The 24725-nt window shown below is 35.9% G+C and overlaps 1 protein-coding gene across 1 annotated transcript; it reads left to right on the top strand.

Moving 5' to 3' along the window:
• Positions 1 to 9008: 9008 nt before the first annotated feature.
• On the top strand, positions 9009 to 12126 carry LOC149231435 (uncharacterized). The gene is made up of 3 exons (XM_089381636.1): positions 9009 to 10144; positions 11644 to 11771; positions 12049 to 12126. The coding sequence occupies exons 1-3, from the start codon at positions 9430 to 9432 to the stop codon at positions 12124 to 12126; spliced, it is 921 nt and encodes a 306-aa protein (XP_089237762.1). The 5' UTR covers positions 9009 to 9429.
• The last annotated feature ends 12599 nt before the right edge of the window (positions 12127 to 24725 follow it).

Genomic DNA, 24725 nt, shown 5'->3' with positions numbered 1-24725 from the left:
TTACACTAAAGTTTCTAGCACTTTTGCAAGAACCAGCCCTTGAAGAACTGACGCACCACTAGAAAATCGGTGCAGACAGTTGCCAGTCCTTTAGATTTCTATACGGACCCAAAGAAGAAAAAATAGCACCAAACAAAAAATTTCGGGTCTGAAAAGGCAGTAATCCTCCACTTCCTTTTCCACCCAAAAACCAAACGAATGCATAGGCCAAAGAGATCCACGGTCAACACCTGGCTAAGGTGCCTTTTGTTTAGCCAGTGCACTCGACACCTGTCCGATCTAGCCCCTGAAGATCTGATGCATCTCCAACATTTCGAAGAGGAAAGTTGCACGTCCTTTAAAAATCCAATCAGACCCGAAAAGGAATAAAGCCCAACAGTCTATAAAGATTCAGGATCTAAAAAGGCAGTTATCATCCGCTTACTTTTCCACCCGAAAACCATGCGAATGCACAGGCAAAGGAGATCCACGGTCAATGCCTGACGAAGGTGCCTGCTGTTTATCCCGTGCATCCGAAACCTGTCTGATCCATCCCCTTAAGATCTAACACTTCTCCTTCATTTTGGAGAAAAAATATGGACGTCCTTTAATTTCAAATTAGACCCGAAAAGGAATAGGGCCCATCAGTCTATAAAGTTTCAGGTCCAAAAAGGCGATTATACTCCATTTACCTTTCCACCCAAAATCCAAACAATTGGTCAGCATGTGGTTAAGGTGCCTGCTATTTAACCAGATCTTTTCTCCTATAGTGAGCTCTTTTTCGTGCTTATTTCTTCTCTCTCCACCCACGAAAGGATTATTCTGTCACTTTCTCCAGTTTCATCTGGTCTTCCTTCGTGTTCAGACCTAGTGGTGTGGAGTTCCTCCATGTCTTTATCTGCCTATCTTTGACAATCTTCCCACATTTTTCCCAAGGGTATTGAATCCCACTCATATGTTTTGTAACTATCTTTGCATACCACTCCTTCATTCGCCAGAAGATCAATGAGCTTATTTTCTTTTCTGCGCACATGAACAAGTTTCAATGGTCTTAGGGTTTGTAGGTGGGCATGTATGCGCTGAAAAACTTGCAAAAGCCGCCACTGTGTGGAAACCTTTTCGGGTGCTTTTCCATTGCAAAGTTGCTTGGTCACTTTAATGACCAATTTTGAGTCAGCTTCAATAATGGCATTATGAGAATTTTCCTTTCTCAGTATTTCCAGGCACTGTTCTAAGACCGTAAGCTCCGCCATGTTGTTTGTGGCTATGCCCATATGACCATGAAAGATGTCCTTTATATACCCTTTCTCATCTCTGATAGCCCCGCCGAAACCAGCCATCCTTGGGTTACCTTTAGAGGCTCCATCTATGTTGATTTTCAAGAAACCCTGAGGTGGAGATTGCCAACAAACATTACTAACATTTATCTATCTAACATCCTTGTATGTGCTCTGGGGAACAAGTGATTGGAGACCCAATCACAACATTATACTATACTCATGGGCCCGATTCGGCCCCTTAGTAGGTCCCCCTAACATGGACCCAATAGTTTCTTTGATCTATCTTAAAATATGTACAATAATGTTCTGGGTTGATTCAGATTTGCTTTTGAAAATCCTACTATTTCGTTCTTTCTAGACATTCCAAATTAGGAATCCTAGAGCTAGATTCCAGGCCTGTTTATGAGCTTATTGCTAGAGAAGTTTCTTCTCCACCCACTCAGAGTGTTTGCAATGCTGAGGCCATCCCTGTCAGTTTGTCTGAAAACTGAGGCCACCCAGTCCCATAATGTAGAGGTGAAAGGGAAAAGGTTGAGTAGGTGTTCCATAGTCTCCTTTTGTGTACCACACAAATAACATTTGGATGGACCGACAAAACCTTTCTTTAGAAGATGGTCCCAAGTGAGAATTTTCTTTTGTTGAACCAGCCATATGAATATCTTAATTTTCATCCAATGTGGGTTCTACCAAAGGTTCTTCCAGGTCTCATTTGGGTGCTAATAAGCACACCCTGTGTCCATTTGCTTGGCTTCATTGAGGTTAAAGTTACCTTCTGTGTTCCTTCACCATCTAAGTTGATCAAGTGAATTAGACACCAAAATCCTCCTTTGTTCCAACTCCATAGCCAGAGATTTTTCATGAGCTTTCAAAGGGATCTCTTCTTGATAGCCCAGATCCTTCCAGGTTCTCCATTTGTCATTGCTCCATTCCTGATTCCAGAAATCCTTAACCAGATATAAACCTTCGTTGTAAGTGTCATTCTTGAGACCGGTTAGCTCTTCCCTAAATATGTTTGGTTCTTGTTGCCAGTTATCCTCCCAGAATCTTGCCAAGCTCCCATCACGGATCTCCCAAAAACTATGCTTCTGAATAATGCTTCTATTTTCCCAAGCATGATTCCCGATGTGGGAGCCCTTGATAACCCCAGATATTCGAATATGATCCTTCTCTAGCCAATTTTGTGCATATTTTTATTTCCAAACCTTTGCCCAAGGGGATGCCGATTCCTTTAGCCATTTCCACCAAAGTTTTTCACCTGAGACTCTGCTAAGGGTTTTAGGGTCATGAAGCCCCAAACCACCATGGGTTTTGGGTTTGCAGAGCTTATCCTAAGCTACCAATGCCCACTTCTTTTTCTCCTTCCCTTTTCCCCAAAGAAAATATCTTTGTATGTTCCTATTCTTCTGCATAACTCCTTTTGGGGTAGGCAACACTGACATAATCAAGATAGGTATGGCCTATAGTACAACTTTTGTAAGTACAAGGTGCCCTGCTAAATTCAAATATCTACATGTCCACTTCTTTATTCTGTCCTGAAGTTTGTTAACAATCGGATCCCCCACATCCCTGCTCCAGGATTTGTTAGTGAGGGGGATACCAAGATATTTAGCGGGTAACTGATCCCTTTGAAACCCCAGAATTCTGGTGAGGTTTCTTTGAATAGCAATGTCAGTGTTAAAAAAGAAAACTTTAGATTTGTCTAGGCTTACCTCTGTACCAGCATCCATGGCAAAGACATTCAAGTTTTGTTTAAAATATTTGGCTTCCTTGACCGCGGGAATGCCCTACAACATAGTTTCATCCACAAACTTTTGGTGAGTTGACACCTCACCATTAGTGGTGAATTTTAAGCCCTGGATTCTTCCCTCAGCATTTGCCATTTTTATCCCTCTTCCTAGTCCTTCCATCATGAGCACAAAGAGGAAGGGGGAGAGTGGATCACCTTGTCTTAGTCCCCTAGAAAGTATGAAAGTACTTGAGGGAAAACCATTAACCAAGATTGAAAAATTGGTTTATGATACCGGGGCCATGACCCATTTGATCCAATTGTGGTCAAAGCCATAGGCTTTCAACATTTCTTTGATATAAGACCAGCTTAGCTTATCATAAGCTTTTGCTAGGTCAAGCTGTATGATCATTCCAGCTTGTTTGTTGCTTTTCAAGGAGTGGACCATCTCATGTGCTTGTATGATATTGTTGAGAATCTATCTTCCTTCCACGTAACTAGTTTGCTCCTCAGAAATGAGAGTTGGGAGGAGTGGCTTGAGTCGATTAGCGATCACTTTGGAAATGATCTTGTACACCACATTACATAGAGCTATGGGTCTAAATTTGTCCGGTGTGGTGGCTTTTTCTTGCTTCAGAATTAAAGCAATGAAGGAGGCATTGATAGCCTTCAGGATCGATTTGGATCTTCTTGAGTCTTCCACTGCGTCCAAGATGTCTTGTTTGATTGTTTCCTAGCAGGCTTTGAAAAAATCTACATTAAAGCCATCTCGGCCAGGGGATTTCCCATTTTGCATCTCATTGATAACTTCCTTGACCTCATCTTCTGATATTGGTCGATTGAGATTGTGATTGTCTTCCCTCGTTACAAGCTTGGGGATGTACTTTGTGAATTTCTTAATAAACTGTGACCTGTCTAAGATCGACTCTATTGCTATGCTAAGGAAGTGTTGCACTAGTGTAGACTCCATTTCTTTGTGAGTAGCCAACTCTTTTCCTTGTGAATCTCTGAGTTTCAAAATTCTGTTATGTGACCTGTGACTTAGAGTTGACTTGTGAAAGAATTTAGTGTTTCTTTCCCCTTTATTGATCCATTGACCTCTTGATTCTTATCTCCAAAAAATATCCTCTTATCTGCATCTATCATCCCATTCCTTTTGAACAATAGTAGATTGTGAATTCCTTTCCTTTGTGAAGCCATCTGTAATCATAATCTGATTGATCCCTTGGATTTGTCGTTCAAGTTCTTTTTTGGCCTTGAAAATGCTACCAAACTACTTTTTATTCCACTCTTTGTGTTTGAATTTGATGTATTTGATTCTTTGTTGTAGCATGTACATTTAGTGCCTTGGCAGAGAAACTTTTCCCTCCACCATTTCTCAATGTTGCTAGTGAATTAGGGTGAGAGAGCCAAACATTTTCAAATCTAAAAGGTCTGTTCCTTGGCGAGCCAATAAACATGGCTTCAAGCTGGACCGACCAGTGGTCTGATCCTCTATATGGAAGGATAATAGCTGACATGTCAGGGCCTGTGAGAAAAAGATCTTCTTAGATTAAGAATCTATCCAATTTGGAGGCAACTTGAGAAGCTCCCCCTCTCTTGTTGTTCTAGGTGAATATGCCATTTATTGTTTCAACATCCACTAATCCCATGTTATCTATGAAGTTCTGAAAGGCTGTAGAGTCTCTTCCTAGTGTTCTAGTGCCACCTTTCTTCTTTGTGAGAGATTTGATCATATTGAGATCACCTGCCAGAATCCAGGGTAGATCAGGATGTCTTCCTCTTAGCTCCTTCAGGGATGTGAGAAACCTGAGTTTGTCTTATGGTATTTGAGGTCCGTAGAGATTTGTCATCATGTAATGTTCCTTATCACCCATCGGCTGTATAATCATCGAAATATAGTTCTTGGATGCTTCTGCATCCATGATGCTAAGTTTTTGGGGGTTCCAAAGCGTTAGAATCCCACCCGCCGAGCTGTCTGCTTTAACTTCTAGATATTCAAACCTACTTAACCAATTACTGTGGACACCTTTGATTTTTTCCATTGAGCACTTGGTTTCCTGAATGAACACCATGTCCAGTTTTTCTTCTTTTATTCTACTGCTAAGATTTCTTTGCTTCCTTTTACTTCCTAGACCCCTTATATTCCATGTTGTAAACTTCATTAAGATAGGTTTGTAAAAGAGTAACTAGTGAGATATTTCATCTTACCTGAGTTGATCATGAGTTTTCCACATTCTGTCAGCAACTCATTCTGTTTTTTCCTTCCTCTTTTCCTACCCAGGTTCTTGGAGGATTGTCATTGTGTTTCTTCCATAATCTTCATCCCTTTATTTTCCTGGTTATCATGGTTTCTTTTGATTCCAGAATTCTTTGACTGTGAGCACCATAGGAAGAGATGTTGAACCCTGTTAAACTCTTCCTTTGGTAGGAAGTCAACTCCTTTGGTAATACCGTGTTCCATAACTTTTTCCAGATCCAGGTTTTCATTCTCAAGAATCTCTTGTAGTTCATGGTCCTCTGTTCCAGCCTCACTTGGGGTCTTCTCATGATTCCTGTTGAGCTCCATGACTCTTGATATGTCATTCTGTGGCTGGCTATCCTCTGGTATGTCCTCCATACTAGAGTCCTTGTCCTTCTCATCCATTTTTGTTTCTGATTCCTAGTTTTCCTCTTTATTTCCTGTATCTTCTGCTAAGATTTTGAAACTATTGTGGCTCCACTATCCGTCCTCATGGATTTTCTTTGGATTCTGTTTTCCTCCTTTTCATTTTCCCGCTACTTTGGTTAAACCCTCAGGATCTTTACTTGTGGTGGTTTTTTTGTTGTTTTCCACCTTGTTGTTAGGCAATCCCTATAAAGATGTCCGTGCGCATGGCATTTGCGACATCGAAATGGTATGTGCTCATGGTCTACCATTTGTTCCCATTCTTCATCATAAACTTCTAAAATGATCTTATCTGGGAGTGCTCTAGATAGGTCCATTTCCACACAGATTCAAGCGAAAGAAATGTATTTGCCTCTCAATGTCACATTTGATGTCTTAATAAAATGACCTAGTTTATTTCCAATAGCTTTCAAGGACTCTGGCATCCAATAATCTAAAGGAAGGGAGTATAGTCTTATCCATATCGGTACTAAGGTGAATGTTTCTCGTTTTGGGACAAAATTGATCACCCATGGTCGCATGTAAAGGCCTGCAGCAGCGTAGAAGTATGGTCCTCCCTTGAACACTCTGTCTTTATCTTCTAAGCTTGTAAACACCATTGTAAAAAAGCCCTTGGATCCAAGGTGCAGGTTTATGTCCCCTTTGGGTTTCCATTGGTTTCTTATCCATGCATGTAAAGCTTTCTCCGCCGGCTAGATCCCCATGAATTTGCATATGATCGCATGTTCTGTCATGTGATCTCTGTGAACTTGAAGCACTGGTGTTATGAAACCAGCTCACAAAAAGATAGAAAAGATAGATCAACGCCTTAGAATTTAGCCTCTTCGAGGGGCAACCTCTTTTACATTACACAAATGAATGATCCTTTGATGATTCAAATGACAAAACCTCCTTTCTATATATAGGAGTCTACGGAGTCACAATATAACCCAGTCGACCTAACAATAATAATATAAAGGCACAAAAATAACAATAGAGAGATCCTATGGGGCACAATAATAACAATATGGGGACAATAGGGGCACAACAATATTAATAAGGGATACAAATACAATAGTAATGGGGTAATCACTAGTATTATAGGGACCTAACAGCTGGGTCACATAAAACAACCCTAGGAGTGATGGTCGTTTTGGGTTTGCATATCCATGTCGCCCTTTGGGGGTCATCTTTCCGACTGCCCCCTTCTTTCCTCTTCTCCCTACGATCTTCCTCATGGTTGCTTCTCTGTTTATGATTTTTTATATTTCTTGTATTGGTATCCTCATTTATTGCCTCCGCTGGTTTCTTGACATTGTACAGATCCTTTTCCTTGCTTCTGTTTGCAGTTATGTGATTGTAGGAGGGAGCCAAACTCCCTCCTCCACGATCCTCCATGGTTGACAACACCAAATCCTAGCTCAAAACCTAGTTCTTCTACCATCTTTCATTCAACTCCGCCCCAACATGATTTACAAATTCTTATGATCATTCTTCACTATTTCAATAGGCTTTCAACTTTTAAATGATTTCTACAAACTTTTATAAATGAAACATTCATTTTTTTCATAAAATCAAGGTGAAACTAAAAATCTTTACAAGAAATATAACTTTTCAAAGTAACAAAACCAAACAACTATTAGAAATGAACAATTTCAAAAAACAAATAGCAAGCTAAACAAGTGAAAGTTCACTAAGATCTTTCTCTGTTTCAAAAACCAATGAAACAACACTATGAAAGGAAATGATCTACTAAAGCAAACTTACTTTTTGTCTTCTGAAGTTTCTGGTAAGAAAGAAACAAAGAAAAAAGAAGAAGGAATAATCTTAATGCAAAGAAGCAACTTTTTCTTTTAGGTCCAAGAGATGCAAAGAGAAAGATATCCAAGATAACAAGCTTATCAAGAGGGTCTTTTAGTTTCAGAAGCACATTAAACACATGTCAAGAAGTAGAAGAACCTAAACCAAAATAAATCCTTTCCAAAAGATTGCACTCTTAAATGCAAGAAGTCCCAAGACCACGAACTAAAGAAAATAAACCTTTTCAAACTTTTAAATTCAAGTCAAAATACCTTTCATAAACTCATAAACACTAGTGAAGATGATCAAACATCAAAAAACAAACTTAGCAAGAGACAACTGTATCAATAAACAATTATGCCACAATCAAGAATATGGAATTTGCCACTTATTGGATGTGTACACGAGTATCGTGAAGACAACATGTGCATTTAGATGACTTTTCTAAAAGAAAGAAGCGCATATACACAAATTTCTTTATGGTAATTGGCATATACAAAGTAATTATACCAAAATTTGAAAGATTATCTAAGAAAGAGAAAGGATAGTACTATAGAAATGATTGAGAACTGAAAGTATAGACGAAAATAAAGATAAAATAAACATTGAATCATTATGCAAGCAGACATATTAACCCCAAGAGACAAACTTCATGAAGTAGCTAGTTTTATTTGTGGAAATGATTCCTATGACTAATGTTGGGAGTCAAAACAAAGTAAAGAAAGAGAAAACACATAGTGATCCTAGAATATCATATATATATGTCTATCACTATCATTGACTATAATAAGTCATAACTGAATATCATCAAAGTAGGTTTTGAGATGTCTCAACCCTTGCTAAGTCACAGGTTATTGGTATGTTTGACTCTTGCTAAGTTATAAATAATCAATATATTTGAATGACAATGTATTAGAATGTAATATTAAGTTATCATAATAATGAGTAAATTTAATCTCCAACCTAACTTAAATTACTCCAATTAACTACCCATTGTTATAATTTATTTAAAACAAATAATTATTTATTTATTTATAAAATACATATAAATATAATTGAATATATATAAATTTAACAAAACTAAAAATAGAATTAATGATGAAATTAAAAAATTATTTAATGAAATGCCTTTGTTTGGTGGAACTACTCCTCCATGCAAGCCTCACATGAAAAACCTTATTCGTCTCAAGTACAAAATGCCAACAGCCTCCGTTTGTAGACACGCATGGCTCTTGATTTTAATTAATGTAATGAACCAGAGTTGACACATGAATCTCGCAGCATTAACGCCAACCATATTTTTTTGGGATAGAGGTAGTATGCCAGCCTGCAGGCCGAACTAGTTATGAAAGGAACAGAAATTGCGATAAAAAAATCCTTAAAATAACACAAAACAAGCACTCATACATCGTGAATTTTAAACGGTGCAACACATCACACATGAATCATGATTATGCTCAGCTGTCACCCTATATTTGGAAAACCACAACACCATCCACATTGTAGATATATGTTCCATTGCACCTGCCAAGCTCAGAGATCCCTTTGTTTCTATATGGGTTCTGAAAATTTAGTTTTCAACATTCAAATCTTCCACCTGCCAAGCTCAGATATCCCTCGACTTATGTGGAGTTCTGAGAATTTAGTTTTCAGCATTCAAATCTTATTGAACTAATGCCATTGTGCCAATAAAGCTCAAACTTTCTGAGCAGGTACAGGAATGGTTTCAACAAAGCTTGTTAATTAGGGAAGGTACTTGCCAGGTTGATTCTCAAGAACTATTTGACGTTTGGGTACCAACCTGGAGAAGGGAAGCTCGGTGCCCACTTGAGGTTTGCCTGTGCTTTTGAGCATTGGGTCTCATTCAAGACTGTTATCTAGAGGTAAGTTGCATGCCCCTTTACTGAACTTGGAGATTATGCTGCAGTCAATTGGTAGGAATGGGGGTTTTGCTTTAGTTTAAGCTGTTTTGGCTACCCTTCAGGCTTATTACTGTAATGCAAATGGATGGGCTGGAGAGCTGCAAGCAATCAAAACAAACATGCATTATGCCTCTGAATTTGAGTGCCCCTGTTCAACAGATCGTCAATTATCCCATTGTGTATTCAGAGAGAGATGGACTTGTCTTGAAATCGGAAAGGGAAAATGGGTCTGATTTAGAAAGTGGTATTAAGGTCACTGAACCAGAGCCTCTTTCATCCCTAGAGTTGATCAAAAAGTCTTTTAGAAAAATAGGGAATTGGTTCAGATTAACATTAATAGTTAAGCAATCAGAAGATGATCCTGCAGGGAACAATGTCATTCAATGTGGGGCTGTGCAAGAGAAAAATGCCAAGATGATTTTTCCATCTCATCACAATACAGTGAAGGAGTCCACCGTTACTGCTGTTGCAAACCAGTCGCAAAATATGGGTTCGGCAAAAGGCATGGGTACCCCTTCTGGATGTTCCGAGAAAGCTAAGGAAGGGAATGGAAACTGTGACCTGAAACCCAGTTGGAAAAGACCTCCAAGGCCTCCAAGAAGAGCCAGGGATGCTTCCAGGGAAAGGTATATGAAAGGTATTTCTGATACATATGTGCGAAGAAAAGCAAGGCTAGAAGAAAAACTGAAATCAGCAAGAAGCCACAAGTTTGCAAAGCCTTCTTCGCAGAAAGCAACTTTTTGGGCCCTGTTCGTTACTCTTTCCTTCGGTGTTATTATGATCACGCGAGGTAGTCTCTGCTCTTTCGCTTCACAATTCTCCTTTGAACTGAAGGATAAGTGCATTTATTGCTTATAGGACCATACCTTTGAGTGCTTCACAATTGTCTCCTTTGAACTGAAGGATAAGTGCATTTATTGCTTATAGGACCACACCTTTAAGTGCTTCACAATTGTCTCCTTTGAACGGAAGGATAAGTGCATTTATTCCTTATAGGAACATACCTTTAAGTACTACATTACGGAGACATGGATGGTGGTTTTCCATTCCATCCATACATTAAGGAGACATGGATGGTGGTTTGCCATCCTAGACATGGATAGTGGTTTGCATTGGGTTCAAGTCTTTTCTGTCATAGTGGTTTGCATTGTGTTCAAGTCTTTTCTGTCATAGTGGTTTGCATTGGGTTCAAGTCTTTTCTGTCATAGTAAGGCAGTAAGGTTGGAGGGATACGCTTCCCTTTGGAGGGATAGGCGTCCGTTGGAATCTGGGATCCCGGCTCCAGTACGCGTGAGATCCATTACCAGGATATCCATTACTTGGTATCCCGGCTCCAGTATCCGTGAGATCCACACGTCTCCCTCTTAGGTCTTAGGTTAGGTCAGGTTAGGTCTTAGGTTGTACTATGAGTTCCTCATATTAGGTTTTAGGTTGAACTATGAGTTCCTTATATTAAGTTTTAGGTGGAACTATGAGTTCCTGATATATGTGGCTGGCTGTTGCATATATGAGTTCTTGATATAGCTGTTGCATATATCTATCACATTTTTTATAAAAATAAAAATAAAAAATACTAGATTACGGATTCTTCTAAAAAAGTCCATACTCTAAATTTTCTAAATTTTGATATTTTTTTATATTTTTTAGTCAATTTTGTCAAAAGAAAGTATAGATTCTGTGTCTTTATTGCAGAGATAAATTTTCTAAGTTTTTGCATTTTTTTGTTATATTCTAGTCAGTTTTGTCGGAAAAGTCAGAATTTGATATTGTTGCAAAGATAAATTTTCTAAGTTTTGTTATTTTTGTTATACTTCCTAATCAATTTTGTTGGAAAAGAAAGAAAAAATTCTGTATCCATTAAATTTGATATTGTTGCAAAGATCATAGAGTGGCTGTATGTTAGGGAAGTATAATGTGATTTTCAATTTTCTTTTTCTCTTCTATGGCAATTTGATTTTGAAGTTTTTTACTGGTAAGGCTCAGGACCAAACATAACTCCATACTAATAACATCCATATTCTCGCTATGGCTTTGAAGGCTTTGGAGTAATTGTCAGAGTAGTTTTCCAGGCAATGTTTCTGATTACAATCTTTATTAGGCATCTTCAGTAAAGCACATATTCTCTAATGTCATGGCTTAAAATAGGATTTTACTAGTCTGCTGAAAGCTTTAGGTAAATCTGCTACAAGGGTTGAAGTTTTGGAAGGCCTATTTTCACTTCTGTTATGTCGGCCTGAAAAATTGGATATGTGGGAGAAGTTTATGTTTGCTTCCATGGTTGCTTTTCAGCTATATTTTCACAAGGCAATGGTAGCTTGCAAGATTTATCACCATCACCAAGCTCAGGACAGGAGAGTCCATTGTCTATTGACAATTTCAAAAGTCCGGCCTCAAATGATGAATCAATGGAACACAGTGTAAGCTTCTCCTACCTGCCTTTGCAATTCATCAAATTCCCAGTTTCCTGATATCAAATTAAGTAAGGCCAGAGATTAAACTAGGGAATAGGCCAAGGCCAATAAGACGTTTTCTGCTACTACAGATTCAGTGACTCATGATATGAAAACTCTCATGCTCGTTATTTATTTAGACTTGCAAGCTTTTAGCGGCTATTCTTAAGGTAAACATGTTATGTTGGAAAAACTGAAGGCATTTTCTGAGTTTGAAGGCATGCTCTTGTGACTCTATTTGCAGAGCATTGGACAAACTGCTAGTGGCTTCTCCTTGTTAACTTCAAGGAATATGCAAATCAAAGGTTATCCTGTCAGATGAAACAAACTTAGGTATGTGGAAATTCTTTTTCTAATTGTTTAGTACTAAATTGATTTTGTTGGGCAAGAAACCAGTATCGTATCTTATGACCTATGTTGAATTCCTTAATTCAGTCAGTAGCATAATCTATTCTGGATATGAACAGGAGAATTCCAAGAGTGATCAGAGATAGAAATCAAGAAGTGTATACATAGCAGGAAGCAGAGATCGCCAATGCCAACATACATGCACATTTTTCAAATAGTCATTACAGAATTCCAAGAGATTGCCAATGCCAACATACATGCACATTTTTCAAATAGTCATTACAGAATTCCAAGAGTGATCAGAGATAGAAATCAAGAAGTGTATATACATAGCAGGAAGCAGAGATTGCCAATGCCAACCTACATGCACATTTTTCAAATAGTCATTACATTCCCATGTTTTGTCTGCAATGACAAAAAGACCGTATATATCAGAGTGAGTCTCTAACATGCTGTTAGCAGAATGCCCAATTACACTGACAACCAATATATCCATTAATTTCTTACTCATTTAAACCTTGAACATCTCGTGAGTGCCAATGCACTTATTAACTCTTCCTATTTGTTTTTATCCAATTTCATCCATGTTCCCGCACTGCAAACCATGCATCTACTGAATGAAACCGTGAACCTCTGATGTATAGCAATGCAGATTTTCATTGCAAACTAGGTATACAACAATCACCTGGTAAATATAAGGTATATCATAACTCTGTCTTTTTGAGCGCTTAAATGACTCTCAGTTATGAATGTAATTTTTGTTATGATTAATATATTATACTGGCTTTATATATATATTTTATCATAATTTATATCATATGAGTATAAATTTATTTTAAATTTACATTTATCAAGTATTTAAAGTGTAATATTATTTAACTTAGGTTATGTATTATTTTTTTCATATTAAATAAAAATAAAATAACATTTTAACAAATTTGATCTTTCTGAGTACTTAATAAATTTAAATTTAAATTTGGGATTAAGAGAGATTTGGATAATATGTTTTTTAAATGTTGTCATGTATTCATTTTTTTTTAATATTGGGAAAATCTATCATAATTCAGTTTCCAAATTAACAGTGGGAACAATCATCACTGGTTGCTATTTGCTAATGTAGGTTGATTATCACTAAGGAAAATCATGCCATATCGCAGAGTGCTCCGTAAGGAGACATACTCTCACTCCTATTAGATGCCTATAGGTCTTGGGCCTTTAACCTGTTTCCTTGTGCCAGAAAAAGACGAGCTCTAACCTATTTCCTTGTGCCAGAAAAAGACAGCTCTTACCCAAGAAAGAGCAGTTTTAGGGCATACTCTAAAGCCCTAAATGTTGCCAATGTTAATATATATATATGTAAATTTATTTATATATATATTTTTATTGTAATGTTATGTTTTTTTTTGTTTTTTTTCAATTAATAAAAACAACTATTTGTTTAATTTGATTTATAACTAATGAACAAAATAAGTATTCATTACTTTTCTTATTATAAATTAATACAATAAAGATAAATATTTTCTTCTTCTATTTATATGAATAAGTTGAAATTTATTTGTTATTATTGTTTTTTATATAGTAAAATTAATATTTTTTCCTATTTCTAATTTTAACTCATAAATAAATATAGTTCTTTTAGAATAATTTATTTGTATTTTTTTTTATTGCAAAGCCGACATTTTTTTAAGTGAATCATTGTTATTGTTGCACTCTACAACCTAGTATGAGGGTGCGCTCTCTATATATATAAATCTCTCTATATAAATTTTATTTAAAAGAAAGAAAGAAATATTTAAAAGAAAGAAAGAAAAAATGTTGATTAAAAAAAGAAAAAATGAAATGTGTTAAAAATATTTCACTTTTACTCTAATAAAATATTTGGATATCCATAAAAATATTTTATTTTAAAATAAAAATAAAATATTCTCTGAATAAATAAAAAATGTTAAATATAATAAAAAATAAAAATATTTCGATATAGTATTTTTTTTTTTTAAATTAACTTAGATAAGAGATAGATTTTTAAAAATATTTTAATACAACACTTCAATAATTTATTTAAATATATATAATGGTTAATTTATTTCAAGATCAATTTCATGTATACGGATTAAGATTCTTATAATTTTTTAAAATATTTCAATACAACACTTCAATAATCTATTTAAATATTTACAATGATTAATTTATTTCAAGGTCAATTTCATATATATCGATTAAAAAATATAAGATGTATAATTCATTTCATTCTCAATATAAATTAATATGTGGCATTTAAAAATTATTACTAATGATTGAAAGATTCAATGTGGGGTATAGATAAAATATTTCAATGCTATATTTTAACGTCAACTATAGAGTTAAACAAAAAGCTATGTATATATTATATAAAGCAATTGAAAAAAGTAGAAATATTACGGTTAAAAGATTTGAAGTAGTTTCATTATTTTATATTTTGATTAATTTTTAGGTATATAAAAATAAAAGGATATATATATATATATATATATATATATATATATATATATATATATATATATAATCTATCAAGTGGCAAGGGAGACCAAGTCTCTCAAGTTGCAAAGTGTCACATCCCCGGTAACCTCCATGTAAAAGGTATGGAGTTAGAATTTTTTTTATACAATTACCACAAGTAATTAATCAATTCACAACTCCACAAACCATCACTAACCATTAAATATACTATTCATTATTACATCAAGTAAATTGCTATCAAAGACAGTCAGTTTCATAACCATTGCGTAACACAAACTGTCTTATGAATCCATGCATCCATTTCTTGATATCCTTAACCATTTTAGATAATCATGTACTAAGACATTATGGTTGCCACATCAAATAAAGAGGCATCATCATAAAGGACCCATCAATATCAACGGACACATAAAGCAATCACATCAATCACACCATTGAACACGGATATACCCTGGAAACCCCGTAGGGTGAAAACCAGCGAACGTTTAATCTTTATTATTAAACGCTCGTGAGGGTTTTCACCCCTCACTCAATGGCTTATAAGGAATTCCATCCCTTAACCATTGTATTAAATTCTTTACAACGAATTATCATTAAGTTGTCACACAACTAGCTAAAAGCTAATACCATTTACATGTAATCTTTTATTTACATACCGCCACATGCAAAGTTTCTTGTGGCAATAATTGTTCTAGCAATGGGCGTTACTGCAGCTTGACTTCATCTGCATGGACGAATAATCCTTTTTCCTGCCATAATGTTAAACATCACTTTCCTTGGCACCATCTGCCATCGTTTCCTGTCAATGCAGTCATCAACAATCTTGGCAACAAGATTAGTTACAATATCATTCAAACAATAATCAACCTTTAAAAATGATCTTTTATCATCTACTCATCTTCATGAGCAAGCATCACATACTACTATAGTACATCTATTCAAGTAAATTCTTGTTCTACTTTTCACAATGCTTATACACACTGGTACATATCTTTCTCTAAAAGATCTAATCATTAGTTTTGTAAGTCCATGTTATCATTATCAACATTGACATCATGATTTCATTTATAATAATCATATTATTTAGCATTTTCCCTTGGTTCAAGCACATATGCGTAGAGGACAAAACATTAAGGCATACCCTTGAAGGGACTAACTACAACATCAATTATAATCTGCTTACATGAAAGTTTACATAAACTTTTACCAAAGAACTAGTCCTTTAGCCATTACTTTTGTTGCTTGCAAACATGTAAAACAAACTCACACAACTTGTTGTCTCTTCCTGCATGCATATGTATATATGTATACCCTTTCTCAGTATTCTACCATATAATTTTAAGATTAGCATGCATTGTGACTAACTAGATGACACTCAATGCACCTAAGTGAGCTGCAGCCACGGTATAACAGATTTCTATGTAAGCTTGGGCATTTGATAATATGAATCAAATAGGCTTGCTTCATATTAATTACCTAGCATTGAACTCAGCTCTGGCTACAAAACACAGTAAAACGTGTCTACATGGAAGAATTTGCAGTTTTCCATTAGCCAACAACGCACATAAATATTTTCCTACTATAAAAAGAGCAAGATACTTATCTTTTTCAGTTGTACCATCGACTGAAAAACAAACACATTATTCCTTTGGTCAGAGAGAAGCAACTGGACGTTCTGACTTCGTTGGAGCAGTAAACTGCCTGGCTATCAATCCCACGTCGGTGGCTTTAACAACGATTCATGTCAATATACGATTCTCTACTGCGGCAGTAACCAGCAATCATGGTTCTTGAGTTTTGACATCTACAATGTCTCCACGGGTTTCCACACAACACAATGTTCCAACAAACAAGGTTCCGTGGCAAATCTTCAAAGACGGCCTGCTTGCAGAAACGAAACTTGAGAAGGCCTGCGTTCCTGATTTGAGTTAATAAAAATTGGTCTTTCCCTCCATGGGCTTCAGTTTTCCGCTGCTGAAACTTTATTATTATGGCAAATATCACAAAGCTTCTAAGGATTTAAACGAAGCCGAGTCTTCCATCAACGAAAGTCATGATCCGTTAATCGTTTGAAGGGTTTGACAGGAAAATATTTAATTCAGCCCAATTTCTTTCAAGACTACGATGCCAAGAATGACATAACGCCACGATGCCCCAAAACTAATGCATACTACAGGACACAGTCTCTTTATAAAGCAAAATAACTCTTGTTCAACTACAACTGATTCATTTACTTAATTATAAGTAATTCTCAGTGAAAACAATGAGTTCTTCACAATTTAGAATATTCAAGATTCGAGCTCTACACAATAGAATATTCATCACTTGAATTCTGCAAAATATAATATCTAAACACACATGCAAACGCTCTGACTGTATAAGATCTGTAATGGCTGTACGATCTCTGCGCATTTTAATTTTAAGATCTGTAGCGGCTGTTTTCGATTAATGTCAAATAAACACCGCCGCCCAGAATGGAGCTGTATGAGCTATGCACCTTCTAATATAATGGCTCTGAAGGCTTTTGCGGTTTTCAGAATCTTTCCCGTGTTAACGGCAAGCTCCTCCGCTTCTGTGGTTTTCCTGATTTTGTGCTTATCGTTTCCCTCATTCCTGTTCAGTTCCACAACAGCCAAGAATCAGTTAGTAACTGATTCATAATCTTTAATTACTTTTACGCACGGTTACAATTATTCATGATAGGGATATTAAATACTCCCCCTCTTAACAGGAACACCATCCTCGGTGTTCATCTTTCATTTGAACTTTAGACTTTACTCATGGTATTACCATCTAAGCCACACAAAATGTGATCCTTTCTCTTTGAAATCAACGATTTCATTCCAAGAAAAGACGACAAACAAAATAGTAATGATATAGTCATAAGAAATATCATTAGTTATAAGCATCAATAGTTGCAAAAATATGCAACTTCTAATCGCCACCACTTGGCCCTTATTCATTCATAATAAGCAATTCTCTATGTCAACTTACCATTACTTACCATCTATTCTTGGAAATCATGAATACTTTCATGTAAGCCTTTTAATAGTGGTTGGACAATTCTTCAACCCTCCATGGTAAGTAATTCCTGTAATATATGACTAACAAATTCAATTGCATTAGCCACTATATTTTGAGTCAAATGAAATACTTTTGACTATCCATCAATTGTGCAATGTCAGATGATTTTTAAATCGCAGTACTTTTACAAGTACTTAAAGAGAACTAACACTAATAATCAAATGATGAATCTCTGCTCACGTGCACACTGAACGAATTCTCACTAAAGACATCCGCAAAGTGCTTCTAGATGTACCAAAAGAGCACCTAGCTCTCTAATCATCAAAACAGTCAATCACTGCATCATTTGAAAATGGTCTTAGCCCCTACTAAGACTTTCACAAGATTAATAAAATGGTAAAGGAATTAAAATTTCCAATAACTCCTTATTGAACATTAAATTCATTTCCTGTTAAATGTGCATAACACATTTCACACAACTATATATAGAATTTATTTTTAACATCACATATAGCTGATGAGCTAATTCCTTTAGACATGAGACCACAATGGACTAAAGAATTCCCAACCCATGGGCACTGGTTTCCACAACCAAATCGAGTCATTTTCACATCCAGACAGTTTCTTTGATAGATACCTTACCAGGTCTAACATGGAATTCCACTGGCCAACCAGCTCAAGAATTCCAATGACCACATAAGGTCCAATATAGGATTCCTCTTGGCAGCGTCCTGCCTATTCCTCTGACAGCGTCCCGTCTATGAGGAATTTTGGGCCTCCTCCAACAGGCTCCAAATCAACAGAGCTGCCTCAGGCTTTTTACCCCTCTTCACCGTCTTGGCAAACTCTTTTCCCTTACTGAGATCATTGATCTCTAGGGAAAGGAAATCCGGGCAGACAAGTACCATCAACCCCTCCGGGCAGGTAACTGTCATCAACCCAAGGCATATCCGGGCAGACAAGTACCATCAACCCCTCTGGGCAGGTAATTGCCATCAACCCAACTATCTGCAACTGTCTGGCATGTTAAATTTCTCTTTTATTACTCTTTCTCAAAGTAATTACACAATGAACTATATAATCATTATCATTACAAAATAAACATGCATGTACACCATGCATTTACACTCATCCCTCATCATGGGTCCATAACATCAAGATTGATGGGAAACATATCCATCATACACGACATAATTCATGCATATCATATAACATCATTCTTTCTCATTTATAATTGCATTTCACATTGCAGCAATTTATGTGATGAGTTTTCTTGTTGCCATTAAGCTACCACTACTTAATCCCATCAGCAACGTTAGTTATAAATATGCATCAGTTAACACGTATTCCATTTCCAAGAATGTTCATGCACACAATATTGTCATGTATAAAAGCATATGCAAATACTCATTAATGTATAAATGTCAACAACAGTTGAGTCAATAATCTAAACATTTCCAATTCAAATCATCATTAATGGAGTATTAGCTTACGTTTACTATGTCTAGCTTTAGTCATGCATTGTTAATGTAATTAAACATAATCTCTCTAATAAAGATCATAACTCTATATCATAATGACTAATCTTTGTGCATACCATTGCTTATCATATAAGCCTTTCTTTAATGTATGCAACCCATATTCCTTTCACTAGAATACTACCAGCATTTCATACAACAAACCACATACCTCTTTCTTAAAGGAAGTCATTTTAATCCTCATTTCTCTATCTTCCGATGTGAGGGTTTCTCAAGATTCCCTTTCAAGAAATTATTAAAGATATCTATCTTTAGGCATAAAAATCAAGATAAAAAATAAAGTTTACTTATCCTTTATGTATCAAAATCAAGCAATCGACACAGCTCATCCAACAAGACAATCTCTCCAAGAGATTATTATTTTCAAAGAAGCTAGCATGACCATTTTCTCTAAGTACACACCGACTTACAATTTCAAAGTCACAATAGCTACTCATATGCAACATGTGTTCTCCTAACACAATTACCTTACTTCAATGCACATAGTTCTTTTCATGAAACAAGTAAGGATTTTGGTTCTTGTATGATCACTATTCTAATGTGTCTTTAAGGAAAGAACCTCTACTTTTATTTTCAAGAAAATTCTCATAAAATCCTGCATCTTCATACATGAAGCATGCATACTCTTAGGATGAGACTATGTTTATGTATATATGTAATATACTCTTTCCTCAAGAAGTTACTTTGGCCATATTTAGCAAGGATTTTATAGACAAGAGACAAGCATTTCACATACAAGACTCACGTGGAGTCTTCCCAATAAGAACTACTTATTTGCTTTATTAAGAAAGCATACAAAATAATCAATCTTTAATTGCATGCTTTAACACTTTTTCTTTAAAGAAAATCTATAAAAGAACCATTCTTTTATTGCATGCATTCAAATACTTTCTCTACTAAGAAATCATATAAAACATTCATACATGTTCTTTAAGTAAGTGAACAAGATACTTATCTTATCCTTGGGTCAACATGCATAACTAACAAGTTAAAGCACCCTTACCAGAAGCAATGGCTCTACTTATGCATTTAGAAGCATAATCTCCTAAGTGTCGCACATGCACCAGAGTTACCACTTGATGCTAGATGCAACTACTATCATAACACTACTATGTGACCTTTTCAGAATAATGACTTCAAGGAGACATTACGAAAATCATTAACATCAATACACTATAGTTATCATTTACCAACTCCTTAAGCATGGTTAAAGGAATACTCACATGCACATCAAGCGCTATCTAGTCATTCCCAAACTCTTTTTTTTCCATCTCCGTCTGTCCCTACAGCACGGTCTTCTTCCTTCTCCTTGCTTCCATTTCCTTTGGAAGCATCTATAGTTGGGGAAGGTAGTTAGAGTTTACTGACAACTGTATCAACACAGGTAGTCTATTTATGTATAATTATCACCTGTAATTATACCATGAATGGGTCCTAGAAATGTTACCCACTGAACATGCCTCTACAATTAACTTCACCCTGGAATGCAACATGCATAAGAAATCCATCATTCCCATAGTAGAGATAAATTCAACCATCGTTAAATCAAGGCTCCAATGGTTTTTATCTCCCAACAAGTAATGATAAACACATACCATGCTAATGGATTTCACTTAATTAGAGGGTAATCATCATTAAATTTATTAAGACATAAGCATATACTATTCATCATGCATTCTCATGGTGAATAAAATTAAGAACTCTTCTCATGCACAACTGGACTATAGCACCGAGAGAATAAAAATCTTCATACACACATTCCATGCATGCGACATTAATCAGTCTTCACTTGGTTACGAACTGTAACAATCTTAGCCCAATTTAATTTATGCATGTAAGTTCTATGGGTTAGTCATACAACACTAACCAATCTCAACTACCAATCGTCTTCATGCATCCATGACAAGACTGAATCAAAAGTTAGTTAATCAAGTCTCACTACTTGACTCATTGTTTACTTTCAAGTCTAAGGGGGTTCTTCTTATGTCCTTTTAAAACAATTTGTTATCCTATTCAAGAATATTCCCCCTAATTTATATTCATGCATTGGCTCATTAAGTTTTGTTCATTGTAACTTCAATCTTGTTTAATGAATGTATCATTGTTATTACCATATTTGCAAATCAAAAGCTAGTAGTTCATTGTCACTTTCCTCAATGATTGTTCAATATTGTTCTTACGTGTAAGGAGTGTTCAATTTTGTTTGTAAGTGCGACAAAAGTTTCATTGTCTTTTATCCTCATCGGGAATCCAACGTTATGAGCGTAGTTATGCAACAACTTATTACTTACTTCTCAAAGAAGTTATAACATGAATCACACCCATCATGCCAAAAGTAGTGTACGACATAAATGAATATGCGACTGATTAAACTCATACCTGAGTTAATGCCTACTGATGGCATACCTCAATATCCTTTCCGCTTACCAATTCCCAAAGGCGCCAGTACTGCAACCTTTAGCTCTGATACCACTTGTCACATCCCCGGTAACCTCGCATGTAAAAGGTATGGAGTTAGAATTTTTTTTATACAATTACCACAAGTAATTAATCAATTCACAACTCCACAAACCATCACTAACCATTAAATATACTATTCATTATTACATCAAGTAAATTGCTATCAAAGACAGTCAGTTTCATAACCATTGCGTAACACAAACTGTCTTATGAATCCATGCATCCATTTCTTGATATCCTTAACCATTTTAGATAATCATGTACTAAGACATTATGGTTGCCACATCAAATAAAGAGGCATCATCATAAAGGACCCATCAATATCAACGGACACATAAAACAATCACATCAATCACACCATTGAACACGGATATACCTTGGAAACCCCGTAGGGTGAAAACCAGCAAACGTTTAATCTTTATTATTAAACGCTCGTGAGGGTTTTCACCCCTCACTCAATGGCTTATAAGGGATTCCATCCCTTAACCATTGTATTAAATTCTTTACAACGAATTATCATTAAGCTGTCACACAACTAGCTAAAAGCTAATACCATTTACATGTAATCTTTTATTTACATACCGCCACATGCAAAGTTTCTTGTGGCAATAATTGTTCTAGCAATGGGCGTTACTGCAGCTTGACTTCATCTGCATGGAAGAATAATCCTTTTTCCTGCCATAATGTTAAACATCACTTTCCTTGGCACCATCTGCCATCGTTTCCTGTCAATGCAGTCATCAACAATCTTGGCAACAAGATTAGTTACAATATCATTCAAACAATAATCAACCTTTAAAAATGATCTTTTATCATCTACTCATCTTCATGAGCAAGCATCACATACTACTACTAGTACATCTATTCAAGTAAATTCTTGTTCTACTTTTCACAATGCTTATACACACTGGTACATATCTTTCTCTAAAAGATCTAATCATTAGTTTTGTAAGTCCATGTTATCATTATCAACATTGACATCATGATTTCATTTATAATAATCATATTATTTAGCATTTTCCCTTGGTTCAAGCACATATGCGTAGAGGACAAAACATTAAGGCATACCCTTGAAGGGACTAACTACAACATCAGTTATAATCTGCTTACATGAAAGTTTACATAAACTTTTACCAAAGAACTAGTCCTTTAGCCATTACTTTTGTTGCTTGCAAACATGTAAAACAAACTAACACAACTTGTTGTCTCTTCCTGCATGCATATGTATATATGTATACCCTTTCTCAGTATTCTACCATATAATTTTAAGATTAGCATGCATTGTGACTAACTAGATGACACTCAATGCACCTAAGTGAGCTGCAGCCACGGTATAACAGATTTCTATGTAAGCTTGGGAATTTGATAATATGAATCAAATAGGCTCGCTTCATATTAATTACCTAGCATTGAACTCAGCTCTGGCTACAAAACACAGTAAAACGTGTCTACATGGAAGAATTTGCAGTTTTCCATTAGCCAACAACGCACATAAATATTTTCCTACTATAAAAAGAGCAAGATACTTATCTTTTTCAGTTGTACCATCGACTGAAAAACAAACACATTATTCCTTTGGTCAGAGAGAAGCAACTGGACGTTCTGACTTCGTTGGAGCAGTAAACTGCCTGGCTATCAATCCCACATCGGTGGCTTTAACAACGATTCATGTCAATATACGATTCTCTACTGCGGCAGTAACCATCAATCATGGTTCTTGAGTTTTGACATCTACAATGTCTCCACGGGTTTCCACACAACACAGTGTTCCAACAAACAAGGTTCCGTGGCAAATCTTCAAAGACGGCCTGCTTGCAGAAACGAAATTTGAGAAGGACCGCGTTTCTGATTTGAGTTAATAAAGACTGGTCTTTCCCTCCATGGGCTTCAGTTTCTGCTGCTGAAACTTTATTTTTATGGTAAATATTACAAAGCTTCTAAAGATTTAAAAGAAGCCGAGTCTTCCATCAACGAAAATCATGATCCGTGAATCGTTTGAAGGGTTTGACAGGAAAATATTTAACTCAGCCCAATTTCTTTCAAGGCTACGGTGCCAAGAATGACATAACGCCACGATGCCCAAAAACTAATACATAATACATGACAGTCTCTTTATAAAGCAAAATAACTCTTGTTCAACTACAACTGATTCATTTACTTAATTATAAGTAATTCTCAGTGAAAACAACGAGTTCTTCACAATTTAGAATATTCAAGATTCGAGCTCTACACAATAGAATATTCATCACTTGAATTCTGCAAAATATAATATCTAAACACACATGCAAACGCTCTGGCTGTATAAGATCTGTAATGGCTGTACGATCTCTGCGCATTCTAATTTTAAGATTTGTAGCGGCTGTTTTCGATTAATGTCAAATAAACACCGCCGCCCAGAATGGAGCTGTATGAGCTATGCACCTTCTAATATAATGGCTCTGAAGGCTTTTGCGGTTTTCAGAATCTTTCCCGTGTTAACGGCAAGCTCCTCCGCTTCTGTGGTTTTCCTGATTTTGTGCTTATCGTTTCCCTCATTCTCGTTCAGTTCCACAACAGCCAAGAATCAGTTAGTAACTGATTCATAATCTTTAATTACTTTTACGCACGGTTACAGTTATTCATGATAGGGATATTACACAAAGTTTTTTTTCCTTCATGTTTTGCACTTTAAGAGTCTTCTTGTTGCTTACTAGACACATGGTTAAGATGGATCTATACTATCTATTATTAATGACATATGGTTATTTGTTATTATTATTCATGACATACAATAAAATTAACAATTTTTTAGTCATAATTTTTTTTTTGTCAAGTTGTTTGTGATCCTCTAGGCTTGACCTGTGGCTTGAGGAGTCACTATCCATGGGCATCTAATTTGTCAAAGTCACCTGGGATCGCACCCAACTTGGGCCACCGGATTTTTTTAGCATATCTTCTCCCCCTAACACAGGGCCCCCTGTGAGGTTTGATCATTGGTTGCCTTGCTAAGGAGGTCCATCCTCCATCCTCAACTGGTTGTGGTAATGAGACTTGGTTAGTCATAATTAAAATTACT

This window comes from Pinus tabuliformis, chromosome J, assembly GCF_031772625.1.
Source record: "Pinus tabuliformis cultivar Carrire ecotype Pingquan chromosome J, CPIR1, whole genome shotgun sequence".
Classification (NCBI taxonomy): domain Eukaryota; kingdom Viridiplantae; phylum Streptophyta; class Pinopsida; order Pinales; family Pinaceae; genus Pinus; species Pinus tabuliformis.
Note: the sequence above shows the minus strand (reverse complement) of the source record. Positions and strands in the feature narration are given on the sequence as shown.